The sequence below is a fragment of the Tupaia chinensis genome, unplaced genomic scaffold (genome assembly GCF_000334495.1).
Source record: "Tupaia chinensis unplaced genomic scaffold, TupChi_1.0 Scaffold000276_1, whole genome shotgun sequence".
NCBI classification, from domain to species: Eukaryota; Metazoa; Chordata; class Mammalia; order Scandentia; family Tupaiidae; genus Tupaia; species Tupaia belangeri.
In genome coordinates this window covers 1,373,462-1,393,509 of record NW_006159758.1, presented here as the reverse complement: position 1 = coordinate 1,393,509, position 20,048 = coordinate 1,373,462, and the positions used below count along the sequence as shown (strand labels likewise).

General features: G+C 36.9%; 1 protein-coding gene across 1 annotated transcript in view; it reads left to right on the top strand.

The window, feature by feature from the left end:
- LOC102487405 (cytoplasmic dynein 2 heavy chain 1) overlaps window positions 1-20,048 on the top strand; it is a gene marked incomplete at its 5' end in the record, with an annotated part of 254,523 nt that overhangs the window by 161,565 nt on the left and 72,910 nt on the right. Inside the window, 6 exons of the mRNA XM_006150080.2 lie at window positions 90-250; window positions 2,739-2,864; window positions 7,088-7,198; window positions 13,351-13,506; window positions 18,521-18,596; window positions 19,639-19,847. Of these exons, the coding sequence (XP_006150142.1) occupies window positions 90-250; window positions 2,739-2,864; window positions 7,088-7,198; window positions 13,351-13,506; window positions 18,521-18,596; window positions 19,639-19,847 (839 nt within the window). The remainder of the gene's footprint in view (window positions 1-89; window positions 251-2,738; window positions 2,865-7,087; window positions 7,199-13,350; window positions 13,507-18,520; window positions 18,597-19,638; window positions 19,848-20,048) is intronic.

Sequence of the window (20,048 nt, the reverse complement as noted above, 5' to 3'; positions counted from 1 at the left end):
ACCCAAGTATTCTCTATTATAATTGATGAAATTCGTTTTTAATGATGGATGTTGCTTTTTATTTTTAATTCCTTTGATATATCTTTTAGGGCTTAAAGAATTATCCCCACTTCCTCTGAATCTTAAACGTTTGTACAAAGAGACATTAGAAATTGAACCCATCTTGATAATCATTTCCCCGGGTGCTGATCCTTCTCAGGAACTTCAAGAACTTGCCAGTGCTGAAAGAAGTGGAGAGTGTTACCACCAGGTAGTGCTATCACATGTAGCCCCTGCTCTTCTGTTCTTGCTGTCACTATTCCTTGGCCCTATTAATAAAACATCTTGTTGTGGAAGGCCAAATCATGTCCGAAAGCTGTCTATGTCCTAATCCCTAGACCCTGTAAATATGTTCTCTTATTCTGAAAAAGGAACTTTGCTGATTTAAAAGTTAAGGATTCCAAGATGAGAAATAATTCTAATTATCTCAGGTGGGTCCAATATGGTCCCAAAGCTCCTAATATGGAGGAGGTGACATGTCAGAGTGATCTAGGAGATCTGACGGAAGAGGTAGAGGTCTAAGCGGAGAGGAGACATGAGGCTGCTGGCTCTGAAGCTGGAGGGAGTGGCTACAAACAAAGTATCTGGGGGTTTTCAGAAACTGGAAAAGACAAAGCGAGGATTTTCTCAGAGTTTCCAGTAAGTACATAACCTGTAGTACTTTATTTTCAAACCTAGATACCTCTATTTTAGACTAGTGAGATTTTTATCTCCAGAAGTCTGAAAAGCTAATAATTTGAGTTAAAGCAATAAATTTGTGGTAAATTGTTAGAGAAGCAATAGGAGACTAATACATTTCTTTAAATTTTGAGAATAATTTTAAAATTCTTACTTGAATGCTTTTACAATAAATCACAGTAATGTTTACTTGCAGTTTCTTTATCCAAAGTAAAAAAATGCATAAATATTTCGAGTAAATTTATTCAAAATAAAACCATTATTTTCATGAAGTAGCTTTTGTTTTGTCTAGGTTGCCTCTTTCTCAGTTCAATTTACATGCAGGTTTGAAAGTTAAATTTACCCTCAATTTTTGAAAAGAGAATAAAAAACCTTTTTCACTGGAAAAGTAATAATAAAAACCAAAAACTTTTTTTTTTTTTTGGAGAGGTTTTCACTATAGGGCACGTGCGCTCGCCAGAAACACCAGAAAGACAGAGAGAGACAGAGAGACAGAAAGCGAGAAATCACTCTCCGGGGGGGATGGCCATGCCACACTCCCTTCTCCTCCAGTCTCCTCTCAGGATCTTGGGCACACATGCATACACGCCTGGTGTGAGTTTAAGCCGCCAGGTCTGGGACTCGAACCGTGGTAGACTACATGGGAGTCAAGCGACATAGCCATTACGCTAACTGCTGGTCCCCAAACCAAAAAACTTCTAACCAAAAATTAGAGAATTTCACAGTATTATAAATATAATAGAGCAGTAAAAATGAAAGGCATCACAGAGCAGCACTGTTGGGCTCAGCTGTGCATGTTTTGCACCAACTGACTTCAGGGAGTTCCACTCAGGTGTAGTTACAGTAGATTAGTATATTGATCAGGACAATGTTCAGTTATCAACGAAGTGTAGTAAGGAAGACGCTCCTTTTTGGCAGGTGGTACCTATTAGTGAAAATTAAACTACTCATATAGACTTCCATTTAATATTCTTGGAAGATTATTAATTCCTGATATTGTTTCTGTACTCAAATCAAGTGCACTTGCCCAAGCACAACAGACCAAACTATAGGTGCATGATGTGATGAAAGTACAGCTTTGTTGCAACAAACTAAGGAGAGTAGGCAACTCATGCTGGAAAGGTCCCGCCTCCCTGAGGTGTTCGCTTCATGAGCTTTGAAAGGCAAAATTAAGGGTATAAGGTCCCAGGTGAGTGATCTAATCAGTGATTGGCTCCAGAGGGCCTGCTGATTTCCTGGGCCTCTTGATTGAGGACCCTTCAGATAAACAAGCTTATATTCTGAAAGGGAGCAATGTCAGGTTTCTGACACCATTCAGCTGGAGGCCTTTGTGCTCACAGCCAGCAGCTTCTGTCCTGCAAAACTTCTTTTTGAAGGTAAGAAGTTATCTTTTCTTTGGGAATTTTAGAAGTCTGTGGCCCTTATTCATGGTCATTGTTGCTTGATTACCATACCCAGAGTCTGGACTCTTACCTCTTAATTTGGGCCCTCACAGTATAAATGAATCTTGTATTCCAAACCCCTTAGATATATTTTACTTTTAATTCAGCCCTTATTAATTTTTCTTACATTCAACAGAAGGAAAACAAAGGCCCATCCCTTTTGGGGAGAGTGGGGGTCTCTGCTTGGTTTTAGTATTAGTTTGATTCTTCTTTAAAATAAAATTAAAGCCAGTTAGGAGGTTTGGGGATTATTCTTATCGAATGTGTTACGATATAATGTGTTAGCAGATCTTTTTTATTTTTTTTGAGAGCGATTTTTGCTATAGGGTGCGTGCACTCACCAGAAAGAGAGGGGAAGAGACAGAAAGCAAGCAAGAAATCACCCCACAGGGGGGATGGCCATGCTGCAATCCCTTCTCCTCCATTCTCCTCTTGGGATCTTAAGCCAGTGGGTCCAGGAATTGAACCGTGGTCGACTACACGGGAGTCCAGCGACATAGCCATTAAGCCATCTGCTGGTTCCATTTTTTTTTTTTTTTTTTTTGGTAAAATAGTTATATTCTTTTTGTTTTTGTGCAGGTTGCCATGGGTCAAGGTCAAGCTGACTTAGCAATTCAGATGCTGAAAGAATGTGCTTGTAATGGAGACTGGCTCTGTTTGAAGAACTTACACCTTGTGGTGTCTTGGCTGCCAGTTCTGGAAAAGGTAGATTCACATAAATGTGGTATAGAGAATAACTAATATGCTTAATTTGTAGCTCCCAAGTAACATCAGTATTCAAATTGATTCATCTTACACAGTATTCTTTGAAAAAGCTAGTATGTGATGAGAAATCATTTTAGGTTTTTTTGTTTTAAAAGAATTATTTAATTTTGGGACCAGTGGGTGGCATGGTTAAAGTGTTGGGCACTCCCATTATGGCCAACCACAGTTTGAGTCCTGGACCTGGTGGCTTGTTTTACATGACTGTACATATTTAGTGAGAAAACACTTAAGGGGTCAGTAGGTGGCAAGGTGGTTAAAGTGCTGGACTACCATATGAATGTCTTTTTTTAATGGCATCTCAGGGAAGCCAGGATGTTATTAATTGGGATTGACAGGGAAGCTTAGAAAATTTCATGAAGGTGCTGCTGATCTCTCTAAGAAGGAAAGACCTACAGGGGAGTTGGAGGTAACCTCAGAACCACCAACATGCTAAGGAAGATAAAATGTAAGTTGAAGCAATTACTTCATTTAACTCAAATGGCCCCAGGATGAAAATAACCTTAAGACAGTAGGAACTGTTGGAAAGGTTTCAAATACGCTTCTTGAAGATTTGATGGGATTTTGATTTAGCTACGTGTAGGCAAAGAAAGGATGTCACGGTTACTTGGAACAGCCAAAGCAAGGATAGGTGCTTGCCTCTTTCAAGGAACGAAGAGACAATGGCTTTGACAGCACAGTGGGGCCAGGCAGGGAAGTGGGGGGAAATGGAGTTAGATGGTTAGGAAGTGGCTAGGTTACAGAAACCCTGAGAACTGTGCAGAAGAACTTGGAGTTTTAGTTTGGTGACCCAGAGAACTGAAGGAGGCCTGTTACAGGGAAGTTAGTTGTTAAATTATTTTGGCAGAAGGTAGGATAAAGAATACAACTAAATGAGGGAAACCTTTTCCTACTTGTAATGTGCTGAAAATTTGTGTAGTTCTAATAAGTAGGAAACTACAGTACCTTCACTAAACAGGTAATGAGTAAATCATTAATGACTAAGTGAATGGATTGATGGACTGTGGTAATTTATTACTTGTAATCTAAAGGTACATGTTTTGGAATGGAGGCATATATATTCATATAATTCTATTAGTTTTCTGTAAAAATAACTAATGTGTAAAAATATAAAATTCATGTTGGTATGATATATGAATAATGTTCAAAAAGTTTATGGAAACTGCATGTAATAAAAAATTGCATGGATTTCAATTTGTTTGCACCAAAATAAACTTGTAATTTTATATTTCCATGAACTTTTTGAAGTCTCTTTATATAAAGACCAGTGAATGATCTATGTAAAATATAATTATATTTTGGGAGCAAGTCTGAATTACAAGTTTTTGAAGGATATAGGGTATAAAAGTTTAAAAACAATGATTTTTTTTTTCTTCTTGGAAAGTTTGAATTGTTTGGATTTAAATTTATTGCAAATCTAATAATATCACACAGATTGTTTCTTTTACATTTTATATTTATTTTTCGATGTACTAATCAAAGGTAAAATTTTATATTAACTTGTATTTTAAAACAATGAGGATGGGGGCCAGCAGATAGTATAATAGTTATGTCTCTGTACTCCAGTGTAGTCAACCATGATTTTAGTCCTGGACCTGGTGACTTAAAACTCAGACTGGGCATGTGTGCAGTGGTGCCCTAGATCCTGAGAGGAGAACGGAGGAGAAGGGATTGTGGTGTGGCCGTCCCCTCTCGGGTGTGTGTGGGGGGTGTGATTGCTCACTTTCTGTCTGTTTCTCCGGTGAGCGCACATGCCCTAGGGAAGTGGGGGGAAATGGAGTTAGATGGTTAGGAAGTGGCTAGGTTACAGAAACCCTGAGAACTGTGCAGAAGAACTTGGAGTTTTAGTTTGGTGACCCAGAGAACTGAAGGAGGCCTGTTACAGGGAAGTTAGTTGTTAAATTATTTTGGCAGAAGGTAGGATAAAGAATACAACTAAATGAGGGAAACCTTTTCCTACTTGTAATGTGCTGAAAATTTGTGTAGTTCTAATAAGTAGGAAACTACAGTACCTTCACTAAACAGGTAATGAGTAAATCATTAATGACTAAGTGAATGGATTGATGGACTGTGGTAATTTATTACTTGTAATCTAAAGGTACATGTTTTGGAATGGAGGCATATATATTCATATAATTCTATTAGTTTTCTGTAAAAATAACTAATGTGTAAAAATATAAAATTCATGTTGGTATGATATATGAATAATGTTCAAAAAGTTTATGGAAACTGCATGTAATAAAAAATTGCATGGATTTCAATTTGTTTGCACCAAAATAAACTTGTAATTTTATATTTCCATGAACTTTTTGAAGTCTCTTTATATAAAGACCAGTGAATGATCTATGTAAAATATAATTATATTTTGGGAGCAAGTCTGAATTACAAGTTTTTGAAGGATATAGGGTATAAAAGTTTAAAAACAATGATTTTTTTTTTCTTCTTGGAAAGTTTGAATTGTTTGGATTTAAATTTATTGCAAATCTAATAATATCACACAGATTGTTTCTTTTACATTTTATATTTATTTTTCGATGTACTAATCAAAGGTAAAATTTTATATTAACTTGTATTTTAAAACAATGAGGATGGGGGCCAGCAGATAGTATAATAGTTATGTCTCTGTACTCCAGTGTAGTCAACCATGATTTTAGTCCTGGACCTGGTGACTTAAAACTCAGACTGGGCATGTGTGCAGTGGTGCCCTAGATCCTGAGAGGAGAACGGAGGAGAAGGGATTGTGGTGTGGCCGTCCCCTCTCGGGTGTGTGTGGGGGGTGTGATTGCTCACTTTCTGTCTGTTTCTCCGGTGAGCGCACATGCCCTATAGCAAAAATCTCTCTTAAAAAGTAAATAAGGTGTAGGCCAGCACCATGGCACAGCAGCTAAGTGCTATGCAGAGAAAGCTGGATGTCACATGGTCACCAGTGTTTAAGTACCATCTGTGGTGACTTAAATGCTGGCTGTGCACATGCATACCCAAGATCCTTACAGAATGGAGAATTGTAGGAAAAAAGGGTTGTGGCATGACTAGGCACGGTTGGGGATAGTTTCTCTCTGACTGACTCTCTCTCTCATGCATGCACATGCCCTCAGTATAAAGTGTAGACACATTTAATAATTTTACAGTTTTAAGCAAACACAATACTTCTTATGGTCATTTTTTCTGCCATTATTTCTGTGTTTTTAATGATGCATTTTGCATGCTATTAATGAACATTAGTTTGAGACAGTGAAGTCTAAAAATTAATATAATCTGTCTTTGAGCGCTATCAATGTTTCTTTTGTCTTTCATTCAATTAACATATACTTGCAAAGTACAGAAAGAAGACAGGAATTGTGCCAGGTACTGGCACATACAAAATTTGTACCTGCTCTCTAGGAACTTAGTTTAAAAGAGACATCACATTAATACATAAATACTTCATAGTATGATGAATACTATAGGAGAGAATTTACAAAATGGCATAGGCGATCATTGGGATTGTAGTAGTGAAGAGCTACAGGAGATATTTCCCTAAGACATGATAATTTAAATTGTATTTTGACAGATAAGGAAGAATGTTTCAGATTACAAAGAAATAATAGGCAGAAGGAATATAATGACTAAAGACAAAGGCATAAAAATCTGAATAGATATCTAAAGCATATAGTATAAGGAGTATGGGAGGATGAATTTGCATGGTGAAGTTTTGAGTATAAGTTATAGATAATGCATTGTTAAAACCTGTCCATGGGAGAATTGATAACATGACTGTGGAAGCCAAGAGAATCTGTAGGACTGAGGATGACTTGTGGTTGAGGCATAGCAATTATAGCTAGCATTTTGTACTTACTGTGTAATAGACATTGTTCGGTGTTTACCCAGTCCTATGCTGCTGTTATCCTTGCTTAGAGTCGGTGTAAGTCATAGAAGCCAAGGTCACACAGTGAATAAGCGGCAAAGTTTAGACTTTAGCCACATCGATCTGGTCCAATTTATTTTTCATTACACTAAGCAAGTATATAACTAGAGAAGATAAAGAATTTAAAGGAAACATAATCATTGCATTAACATTATATCAAATTGTCACAGAAAAGTTTTAGTATTGTTATTGATAATAGATTGATAAAAGGGAAGTTTGTATAGAATTTGAATATATTTTTATTGTTGCTTTTGTAAACAAGGAATTGAATACTCTTCAACCTAAAGATACTTTTCGTCTTTGGCTTACTGCGGAAGTTCATCCCAACTTTACTCCTATTTTACTACAGTCAAGTTTGAAGATAACGTATGAGGTGAGAAGATGTGAAATTCAAATCACTAATGGTCCGAGAGCAGTATGCGTCTTCTAAAGGAATGGAAACAACCACTTTATCCAAACACAAAAGTTCCTTTTACACTTAGAGGGATAATATAAATGAAAACATAAAAATACATTTAAATAGTCTTTTCAAAAGTTAAATTTTTTGTGTGTTTTATGGTTAATAAAATTTACTGTCTTATCCATTTTTACATGTACAATGTAGTAATTATGAATCTTGTGCAACAGATCTCTAGAACTTTTCTTCTTGCAAAACTGAGACTATGTCCACTGACTAGCAATTCCCCGCTATCCGCTTCTTATAGCTCTTGGCAACCACCATTCTACTTTGTGGGTCCAACTGCTTTAAATACTTGACTTTGTAGAATTGATCAGTTTTTCTCTTTTAATAATTGGCTTGTTTCACTTACCATAATGTCTTCAAGATTCATCTATCTTTTCACACGTGACAAGCTTTTATTTCTTTAAGACAAAATATTAGTCCATTATATGTGCCACATTTTCTTTATCAGTGGATACTTAGGTCTACTGCTTGGCTACTCCGAATAATGCGAACATAGGTAAACACATACCTCTTAAAGATCCTGTTTTCATTTAATTTGAGTATATACTCAGAAGTGGGATTGGTGGATTATATAATTCTGTTTTTAATTTTTAAAAGATTTCCATACTGTTTTCCATAGTAGCCACGTGGTTTTACATTCCCACTAATAGTTCACAATTTTTCTGAATCCTCACAAACATTTCTTTTTTTGGAAATTTATTTTTATTTTATTAAATGAACTAACCTAGAGCCCGTGGTGGCATGGTTAAGGCACTGGATCACACATGGCGAGCTTTGGGGGTTGAGTCCTGGGCCCAGCGGCTTGAAAATCACATTAGGCAAGTGTGCCCAAAATCCCAAGAGAAGAATGGAGGACAAGGGATTGCAGTATGGCCATTCCCCACGGGTGATTTCTCACTTTCTCTCTTTCTTTCTCTCTCTTTCTTTTGAGTAAGCACATGAGCCCTGTGGCAAAAGCTTTAAGGAAAAATAGAATATCCTAGTAGATGTAGTTTAGATTTGTAGTTCTTAATTTTGAGCATCTTTCATATGCTTATTGTTGAACATTTATGTATCTTTGGAGCAATTTGCATTTCATTCCTTGTTAATTTTTAGTTGGATTAATTTTTGTTGTTGTAGTAGTTCATAATATATATATATATATATATATATATTTTTTTTTTTTTAAAAGTGTTTGCTATAGGGCGTGTGCACTTGCCAGAAAGAGACAGAAAGCGAGAAATCACCCCCGAGGGGTGATGGCCACACCGCAATCCCTTCTCCTCTATTCTCCTCTTGGGATCTTGGGCACACATGCACACGCGCCTGGCATGAGTTTAAGTCACTGAGTCCAGGACTCAAACTGCGGTCAACTACATGGGAGTCCAACGACATAGCCATTATGCTAACTGCTGGTCCCCATAATATATTCTTGATCCTAACCTATCACAAAAATGGTTTACATGTATTTTCTCCTATTCAGTAAATGGCTTTTTACTGATTGTTTGTTACTACATAGAAATTTTTTTAAGTTTGATGTGGTCCCAGTTGTCTGTTCTTCTGTTTCTTGTGCTTTCAGTGTTAAATATAAGAAATCATTGCCAAATCCAGTGTTATGAAGCCTTTCTCTTACATTACCTTTTAGGAGTTTATAGTTTTAGATCTTACATTTAGGTCTTTAATCCATTTTGAGATTTTTTGTTTGTTTCTTGTTTGCTGTAGGTGTGTGTGCTCACCAGAGAGAGACAAAAGAGACAGACATGGGAAGTGAGAAATCTCTACCAAGGGCAATGGCCACAACATAATCCCTTCTCTATTCTCCTCTTGGGATTTTGGGCATGCATGCACATACATCTGGCATGATTTTTAAGCTGCTGGGTCTGGAACTCAAACTGTACAGTTGGCCATGTGGGATCCAGTTACCTTAACCTCTGTACCACCTGCAGCTCCATTTTGAGTTTTTATGTGGTGTCAGTCCAATCTTAATCATTTGGATGTGGAGATCCAATTTTTATATTGTTTGTTTTTGACCGTTTTCAATCTCTTCTTTTTTCTTTTAATGGATATTTTTGCTGGGACCAGCAGTTGGTGCAATGGCTATGTCACTGGACTCCCATGTAGTCAACTGCAGTTCGAATCCCAGACCTGGTGGCTTAAACTCACGCCAGGCATGTGTACATGTGTGCCTAAGATCCTGAGAGGAGAATGGAGGAGAAGGGATTGTGGCATGGCCACCCCCCCGGGGGAGTAATTTCTTGCTTTCTGTTTCTCTGTCTGTCTCTCTGTCCTTCTGGCGAGCACACGCACCCTATAGCAAAAACCTCTCAAAAGAGAAAAAAAAAAAGATATTTTTGGTATAGGTGTGTGCTTTGCTGGAGAGATAGAGACAGACAAAAGTGAAAATTGTCCCTTTAGAGGGGATAGGCATGCTGCAATCTCTTCTCCTCCATTCTCCTCTCAGGATTTCAAGCATGCATGCACACAAACCTGGAATGAATTTCAAGCCACCAGGTTCAGATCTTGAACCACAGTCAACCATGTAAGAGTCCAATTCCTTAACCACTACACCACCTGTTGGCTCCCAATACCTCCTAACATAATTTGCACTCCCAATTCTCTCATATATGCTCAGCAGCTCTGTTCCAAACTTGATACATACATCTGAAATATATTTGTAATAATAATAACTTACCAATATTGTAAATAAAATATAACAGGCTTAAAAACTTTTAAAAATGGTTTGCTTTTATTAGATAAAATACTAACTCGAAATTTATTCTTTTTATGTTAGAAACCATTTTGGAAAAAAGATTGTTTTCAAAATAAGTTAAAAACAACTTGGGCAGGGAACCAGCAGTTAGCGTAATGGCTATATCGCTGGACTCCCACGTAGTTGACCGCGGTTCGTGTCCCGGACCTGGTGGCTTAAAACTCACGCCGGGTGCGTGTGCGTGCATGCCCAAGATCCCGAGAGGAGAATGGAGGAGAAGGGATTGCGGCGTGACCATCCCCTCTGGGGGGTGATTTCTTGCTTTCTGTCTCTCTGTCTCTCTCTGTCTGTCTGGCGAGCACACATGCCCTATAGCGAAAACCTCTCCAAAAAAACCAACTTGGGCAGACAACTTTCATTATGTCATTATTTTACTTTTAACTTTGTAATTTTGAGGGGAGAGGGTTTTTATTACTGTTGTTGAGTTTGAAATTTTAATCATTTTGGTGAATTTTGATTTGTTTTTTTGAGTTTTTTGTCATAGGGTGTGTGCACTCTGGAAAGAAACAGACAGTGAGAGGGAAACTTAGAAATGAACAGACAGTGAGAGGTAAACTTAGAAATCATCCCGCAAGGAATGGCCATGCTGCAAACCCTTCTCCTTTATTCTCTTCCTGGGATTTTGGTGCACATGCACACACACACACACACACACACACACACACGCATGTGCACATGCTTGGCATCATTTTCAAGGCATGAGTTTAAGTCACTGAGTCCAGGACTCAAACTGCGGTCAACTACATGGGAGTCCAACGACATAGCCATTATGCTAACTGCTGGTCCCCATAATATATTCTTGATCCTAACCTATCACAAAAATGGTTTACATGTATTTTCTCCTATTCAGTAAATGGCTTTTTACTGATTGTTTGTTACTACATAGAAATTTTTTTAAGTTTGATGTGGTCCCAGTTGTCTGTTCTTCTGTTTCTTGTGCTTTCAGTGTTAAATATAAGAAATCATTGCCAAATCCAGTGTTATGAAGCCTTTCTCTTACATTACCTTTTAGGAGTTTATAGTTTTAGATCTTACATTTAGGTCTTTAATCCATTTTGAGATTTTTTGTTTGTTTCTTGTTTGCTGTAGGTGTGTGTGCTCACCAGAGAGAGACAAAAGAGACAGACATGGGAAGTGAGAAATCTCTACCAAGGGCAATGGCCACAACATAATCCCTTCTCTATTCTCCTCTTGGGATTTTGGGCATGCATGCACATACATCTGGCATGATTTTTAAGCTGCTGGGTCTGGAACTCAAACTGTACAGTTGGCCATGTGGGATCCAGTTACCTTAACCTCTGTACCACCTGCAGCTCCATTTTGAGTTTTTATGTGGTGTCAGTCCAATCTTAATCATTTGGATGTGGAGATCCAATTTTTATATTGTTTGTTTTTGACCGTTTTCAATCTCTTCTTTTTTCTTTTAATGGATATTTTTGCTGGGACCAGCAGTTGGTGCAATGGCTATGTCACTGGACTCCCATGTAGTCAACTGCAGTTCGAATCCCAGACCTGGTGGCTTAAACTCACGCCAGGCATGTGTACATGTGTGCCTAAGATCCTGAGAGGAGAATGGAGGAGAAGGGATTGTGGCATGGCCACCCCCCTGGGGGAGTAATTTCTTGCTTTCTGTTTCTCTGTCTGTCTCTCTGTCCTTCTGGCGAGCACACGCACCCTATAGCAAAAACCTCTCAAAAGAGAAAAAAAAAAAGATATTTTTGGTATAGGTGTGTGCTTTGCTGGAGAGATAGAGACAGACAAAAGTGAAAATTGTCCCTTTAGAGGGGATAGGCATGCTGCAATCTCTTCTCCTCCATTCTCCTCTCAGGATTTCAAGCATGCATGCACACAAACCTGGAATGAATTTCAAGCCACCAGGTTCAGATCTTGAACCACAGTCAACCATGTAAGAGTCCAATTCCTTAACCACTACACCACCTGTTGGCTCCCAATACCTCCTAACATAATTTGCACTCCCAATTCTCTCATATATGCTCAGCAGCTCTGTTCCAAACTTGATACATACATCTGAAATATATTTGTAATAATAATAACTTACCAATATTGTAAATAAAATATAACAGGCTTAAAAACTTTTAAAAATGGTTTGCTTTTATTAGATAAAATACTAACTCGAAATTTATTCTTTTTATGTTAGAAACCATTTTGGAAAAAAGATTGTTTTCAAAATAAGTTAAAAACAACTTGGGCAGGGAACCAGCAGTTAGCGTAATGGCTATATCGCTGGACTCCCACGTAGTTGACCGCGGTTCGTGTCCCGGACCTGGTGGCTTAAAACTCACGCCGGGTGCGTGTGCGTGCATGCCCAAGATCCCGAGAGGAGAATGGAGGAGAAGGGATTGCGGCGTGACCATCCCCTCTGGGGGGTGATTTCTTGCTTTCTGTCTCTCTGTCTCTCTCTGTCTGTCTGGCGAGCACACATGCCCTATAGCGAAAACCTCTCCAAAAAAACCAACTTGGGCAGACAACTTTCATTATGTCATTATTTTACTTTTAACTTTGTAATTTTGAGGGGAGAGGGTTTTTATTACTGTTGTTGAGTTTGAAATTTTAATCATTTTGGTGAATTTTGATTTGTTTTTTTGAGTTTTTTGTCATAGGGTGTGTGCACTCTGGAAAGAAACAGACAGTGAGAGGGAAACTTAGAAATCATCCCGCAAGGAATGGCCATGCTGCAAACCCTTCTCCTTTATTCTCTTCCTGGGATTTTGGTGCACATGCACACACACACACACACACACACACACACACGCATGTGCACATGCTTGGCATCATTTTCAAGCCACTGGGTTTGTGTTTTATTTATGAGCCCTGCAATGTCAGGGAATTCCCACTTTATCTTTGGGGAACTAATATGCAAAGAATATTTCACATTATATGAAAACAGTATGTTGAAAATGGTATGTAAATTCATATACCTAGTGAGGGAAAACTGACAAAGTACACTGCAGAAAAATCCATATCACATTAGTATTGTAAATAGTGGTATAGTTTCAGTTTTTTAAAAAAATCCTTCACTGATCCTATAAAAATGTGTGTAATTATTTTGAATATTATTGATTATATAGCTTTTGTTCATTTGAAAACTTATTTTCAATTTATAATTGAGATATAAACTTTTGAATACAAAGAAATAATTTTATATGTGTATATTTTGAAGTAACAATATAATTTAAGTAAAATTGGCTAAGTGATGAAAATTCTTTTTCATTAAAATATGTTCTCAAATATATTAAGTACTGGTTTACTTGTAAAATTTTAAGAAATAGCTTACCTCTTACTTTTTCTTTAGTCCCCCCCAGGTTTGAAGAAAAACCTAATGCGTACTTATGAGTCTTGGACTCCTGAGCAAATAAACAAAAAAGATAACATATATCGAGCTCATGCTCTCTTCAGTTTTGCATGGTTTCATGCTGCGTGTCAAGAAAGAAGAAATTATATTCCTCAGGTAAGTAAGGACATGCCTCACATATCTTTTTGTATTAGAATATTTTTATATTTTAGTGTCAGTAAATAGGTTTGTGTCATATGATTCACAAATTTGTACTTTTTTATTTTTAGATTTTTATCATATGGAATGTGTTGTTTCATATTATTTGCATACTGTGCTTACAGGGAGGGAACCCTTATTTCATTTTATGTAGGCAGTAAATGCATCTCAATGATTTATTTGCTCAAGAGTCACACCTAAGAAACTGTATAGAACTTACTCACTTTCCTCTAAAATTTTTGTTCTTAACTTCTCTGACATCCATCCTTCACCTAATGTATCAATTAATCCTGACTGATAGATAACATTATTGAGAGTCAGGTACTTCTATTGACAATCTATATTTGTAGAAAGAAATTTGATTTTTATTGTGCAGTGAGTGATAAACGCACATAGTATAAATTAAAAAGGTATAGAAAGATATGCGGTGAAAACATAGTATCTCCTTAGTCCCTGGCCATGCAGTTTTTATCATAGGGTGTACACTGCAAGCCATTTCGACTGCCCTTCAGAGATACTGTATACATAACCAAACATATCCTGTGAATTTTATGCACAGTCCTATTCTTTGTAGCTCAAATGTTAATATATTACAGGATTCTGTGCCTGTTTTCTTTTTGTTTTCCTTCTAGGTTTTTGCCATCAGGCACTTGCACTCACAGGAGATGGAGAGAGACACAGGGAAAGCAAGAAATCACTCCCCAGGGTGATGGTCATAGTGCAATCCCTTCTTCTCCATTCTCTAATCAGGATTTTGGGCATAAATGCACACCCATATTGTGTGACTTATTTATTTTTTTTTTAGATTTCTGCTCTAGGACACGTGTGCTTGCCAGAGAGACAGAGACAGAAAGCGAGAAATCACACCCGAAGGCATGGCCATGCCACCATCCCCTTTCCTCCATTCTCCTATTGGGATTTTGGACATGTATGCACATTTGCTTTGCATGAGTTTCAAGTTGTCATTCCAGGACTCAAACCTTGGTAGACTACGTGGGAGTCCAGTGCTGTAACCACCATACTACCTAACAGGCCCCTGTATCTTTTTAAAACAATATATTTTAGAGATAGTGAGTAGCAGTACCTATTTAATGCCTAATCAAAATACATTATTTGTATTGCAGTACATTGGGTTGTCGGAAAGGTCATAATGCAATTTTGCATAGAAAAATATATCATGACCTTTCTGACAACCCAATATTAATACACATGTTTTTAGCAGCTTTGTTTTCTTGGGTGAACATACTCTTTTCAACTTTGGCTCTTATAAAAACAGTTGTGACGGATATCCCTTTACCTTATTTAGCACCTTCCAGTTCCTAAATGTGGAATGTTTGAGTTAGTATGTATATTTTTAAAATTCATACATATTGTCAAATTACTATTCAAAAGAGAACATTAATTCACTTTCCTACCAAAAATGATCAAGAATGTCACTTTTTCTTCCCATGAAGTTTGCATTCAAAATTGTAAAATTAGAGGAGTACATAGACAAAATACCGAAATACTATTTCATGGCTGGAGACCATATCATAGGTATATACAGTAATATTCCTAGCAATGACTTTCTAGTTAGAGTTTTTATAAATATTCATCTTCAAGATATTTAAATAAAAAGTGTTCTTTGCACGAATAAAGTCTAATAGAATGGAATAAGAAATGTTACTAATTAGCTTTGAGTTGGTAGAAAGATTTGTTACTATGGGAATTTTGTTAACTATTCATGGGTCCATAATTCCTTGCATAGTCCTTTAATTCTCCTCCCCTCCCTTTTTTTTTTTTTTTTTTTTTTTTTTGAGAGGTTTTTGCTATAGGGCACTTGCTCTTGAGAAAGAGGCAGAAAGCGAGAGATCGCCCCCCCCAGGGGGGATGTTCACACCGCAGTCCTTTCTCCTCCATTCTCCTCTCGGTGTCTTGGGCATACACGTCCAGCATAAGTTTAAGCCACCAGGGACTCGAACCACAGTCGACTACATGGGAGTCCAGCGACATAGCCATTATGCCAACTGCTGGTCCCATCTCTCCCTTTTTTCTACTTCTATCAGAGAGCATTTGCCAGAGAGGCAGGGAAAGTAGGAGAATGCACCCTTTAGTGGGGTATGGTCACAAACAAGCCCTTCTCCATATCTTCATATAGTCAGGATTTTGGGCATACACATGTCCTTCAAGTCACTCAGGCTGAGTTTGGGACTGTGCAATTTGGCCATGTGGGAACTGGCTTCCTTAACCACTAGGCAATGAGGCTGGTATTAGATCTTTAATTCTTCAATATATTATAATTTAATAAGTAGAGTTTAAATCTCTTGTTTTCACCATATCCATAATGTTCTTTTTAAAAACAGACTTACCCAAATGTTATTAACCCCCAAGTTCATGCAACTTTCTTAAATCTCTAATTATAAGCTGTAGGTTTGTATAGCCACCTGCTCATTCAACCTGTCCATTTGAATTTTTCAATGACATCAATGTGTTCTGGAACAAGTACTAGAATATAAACTTCCCAAGAGCATATGCTTTTGTCTCTCTTGTTCATTGCTATCTTGTCATTAATGCCAATAGTAGCTGGAATATAGCCAGTACTTCATAAATTGGTATAATGAGTTTTGTTAAGGAATTTTGAACTTCTATTTAGATCTTCTTCCCCAAACCTCATATTTTTTCAGTGTACCACTTATTGGTGAATTGCCACCAGCCACTTAAATAAGCCATAAGCTCAGAAGTCTGTCTGATAGCTCTTCTTTTGATATCTTTATGCTCCATTACAATCCAATACAAAAACTCTTATTTCTGATTTCCTACCTAGTTCTCAGCTCTGTACTTTGCTACCTAACTCTTCAACAAGATGACTTTCTGTCACTACTTAGGTTAGGTCAGAGCTTTTCTTTATATAGACTAAATATGTTTCTTTTCATTAGATTTATTCTAAGTTGTATATGTATTTAAGTTACTGTCTATACCAGCTCCCTCCCACATTTGACTGAAAGCTATGTGATGGCAGAAATGAGTTGTCTTTTGGTTAATTCTTTTTTTTTTTTTTTTTAAATTTTTTAGAGATTTTTTCTATAGGGCTCGTGTGCTTGCGAGAGAGAGAGAGAGCAAGAAATCACCCCGTGGTGGAATGGTCATGCTACAATCCCTTTTCCTCCATTCTCCTCTCAGGATTTTGGATGCACATGTGCTTTGTGTGAGTTTTAAGCCAATTCCAGTTCAAATCCAGGACTTGAACCACGATCGACTATGTGGGAGTACAGTGATGTAACCATTAAGCCATCTGCTGGTTCCTTAGTTAATTCTTTTAGTCCCAGACCTGGACACAAGCACATTTACAAATTCCATTCATTCATTATTCACAAAAAAAAATCAGTATTCCTAAATAACTATTCAAGTCTCAATGTAATTTATGTATTCATATTTTATGAAATAAGCTTGAGCTTATTATATAATGTTAATTACAATTATTGTAACCCCAAAGAAGTTTAATTATGTTTTATATTTTCTACACAATATAGACCTGTGAATGTGCTTTATACAACCATTCCAGCTATTAGTTGTAGGTTTGTACTTCTGTTTAGTTCTAATGTACATATTTTGTGGGTTCAGTGTGAATGAACATACAGAAAATAATGCCATCTGCCTTTTTCTTCTTAAATATCTGTTTTCATGTTTTGAAGAAAATCTATAATTCTTAAAGCTAAAACTGTGAAATATCTCATTGTGCCTGTAATAAGTCAAATAAGTTTACTACACCAGTTTGTTTTCTCCTTGTTGCTACATTGCCACATATTTAAATGATAAAAACCAGTGTAGTACAATGTACTTCTCCTGTTGTGGAGGTCACTAAATTATTTAAGAGGTTTTATTTGCTATAGGGTACTGCACTTGCTGGAGAGAGACACAGAAACAGAGGCAAAGTGAGAAATCAATCCATAGAGTGGGTTAGCATGCACACACACATGCTCAGTGTGACATTTAAGCTATTGGGTCTGGGACGCAAACTGGTTGGCCATGTGGGAGTCTAGTGACATAAACACTACCCCTTTTGCTGGTCCCAGAAATTTTAAAAAAAAAATTACTTTATTTAACTTTATTTTCTTTTTTAAAAATATTGACCAGAGTGAGAGAGCAAGAGAGCAAGGAAGCCACTAGGTTCAGAACTCGAACCATAGTTAGCCATGTGGGAGTCTAGCACTCCTAACCACCACGCCACCTGCAGGCTCCAATTTTTTCTTTATTTTATTTTTTTAGGGAGATTTTTGCTATAGGGCGTGTGGGCTCGCTGGAGAGACAGAGACAGAAAGTGAGAAATCACCCCCTAGGGGGATAGCCACGCCATGATTCCTTCTTCTCCTTTCTCCTCTTGGGATTTTGGGCAAATATGCACACACATACACAGTGTGAGTTTTAAGTCACCAGGCTGACATTTAAACCATGTTTGACTACGTGGGAGTTAAGCAACGTATTCATTATGCCATCTGCTGGTCCTAGTAATTTTTTTTTTTTAATGAACTGTTTAGATTTTTTTTTTCCACATTGGTTTTATTAAAATTTTTTAGGAGTTGAGTTTTCTTTTTCAGTATACAGTGAACGTTTTCCTTAAGATTTTAAGGACAGGGACCAGCAATTAGCGTAATGGCTATGTCACTGTAATCCCATGTAGTCGACCACGGTTTGAGTCCTGGACCTGGTGGCTTAAACTCACGCCGGGCACGTGTGTGTGCGTGCCCAAGATCCCGAGAGGAGAAAGGAGGAGAAGGGATTGCGGTGTGGCCATCCTCCCTGGGGAGTGATTTCTCTCTTTCTGTCTTTCTTTCTCTCTCTGTCTTTCTGGAGAGCGCATGCGTCCTATAGCAAAAAAAAAAAAGAACTCTTCAAAAAAGGAAAAAAAAAAAGACTTTAAGGACAGTGATACATGTGTATGTGTATCTTTGAATACTGATCAGTTCTTTACTACTTTTTAAATTTGTTTTGACAGGGTTGGACCAAGTTTTATGAGTTTTCTTTATCAGATCTTCGGGCTGGGTACAATGTTATTGACAGACTCTTTGATGGTAAGTGTGACAATGAAAACCTTTATCTCTGTTGTTAATGAAACATTTTGAAGTCTTACTGTGTCATTTCTTCAGAAGTGGCTTTACTTTCTTGCAAAAATTTGCTTTTTGTTGTCACTGTTATGTCCTAGCGCCCATGTCATCTGAAGGTTCCTATATTATCTATGTGGTCACTGGTTTTAATATATTTCATTAGATTTCTGATTGATCTGGAGCTCTCAGTAAGCAGAAAAGTAGAAAGAACTTGTCTTCACCTTATGGCCTTGAAAAGTTTCAGATTTCAACTGAATTATTCAGTTCTCTTCCCAAAAAAACTTAAAATTCAGGAGTAGAGTATATTAAGGTCAGTAGCAAGGATTTGTAGAATCATAGTTGAATTATTAAATAGGTATCAGGACTAAAGGTACAAATAATAGATTAAAATAGTGCAGCAAGTAAAACCACATAATCTGATCCCTTAAGGCCATCTGTTACAGCTTTCTGCCTTCTTGAAGACAAGAACAGTCCAATCCCTAAAGTTTATTTTACTTTTTCTTACCACTGAATTTAAGTAATCTTAATCACTATCCCTTTTATTTATTTATTTTTTAATGTGGAGCCAATCATAGGTACTTAATTGTTTCTGTTGAGTTGATAGCATCAGAAAGGATTCTATAACTTGTCTTTGGCAAAAGAATAGGAATGGGCGTCTAGGACATAGAGAAGTCCAATTTGAATTTGTATGAGAAGATTTTTAAAAGTTCATGGAATATGAAATACAAAATATGAGAACTCACCCTGTGACCTCAATTTCTCTATTTGTATGATTGGAGAATGTTAATAAGTTCTATGCTTGCTGTGAGGGCTGAGTTTATACATGCCAGTATTTGGGAAATTTTACTTGACGAAATAGTCTAAATAAATGTTACTACTATTAATATTAATGGTTGTTATAAGAAATGATTTAGTTGTATTAAGTTGCTATATTTTATAAATAGAACTGGAGCCAGGAATTTAGTTAACGTTTCAGAAGTGAAATTAATCAAAGTTTTTTAAATTATAGGTACTAAAGATATACAATGGGAATTTGTACATGGTTTATTTGAAAATGCTATTTATGGAGGACGAATAGATAATTATTTTGACCTCCGAGTTCTTCAGTCATACCTGAAACAGTTTTTTAATTCTTCGGTAATTGATGTATTGAGCCAAAGGAACAAGAAAAGCATTTTTCCATATTCTATATCTTTACCAAAATCCTCCAGCATTTTGGTAGGTAAAATTAATCATTTTGGTCTCTTACTGTATATTGTAAAATATATTATTTCTTTATACATGCACAAGTAATTATTTACGGTGTGGCTACTTTCTTTTTATGTCCTTGTATAGCTAGATTCTCAGAGCTCTAGGAAGTTGTCTTATAAACATTTGAGTATTTCTTGAAGGTCAATGGGTTGATCATAATGATAATGT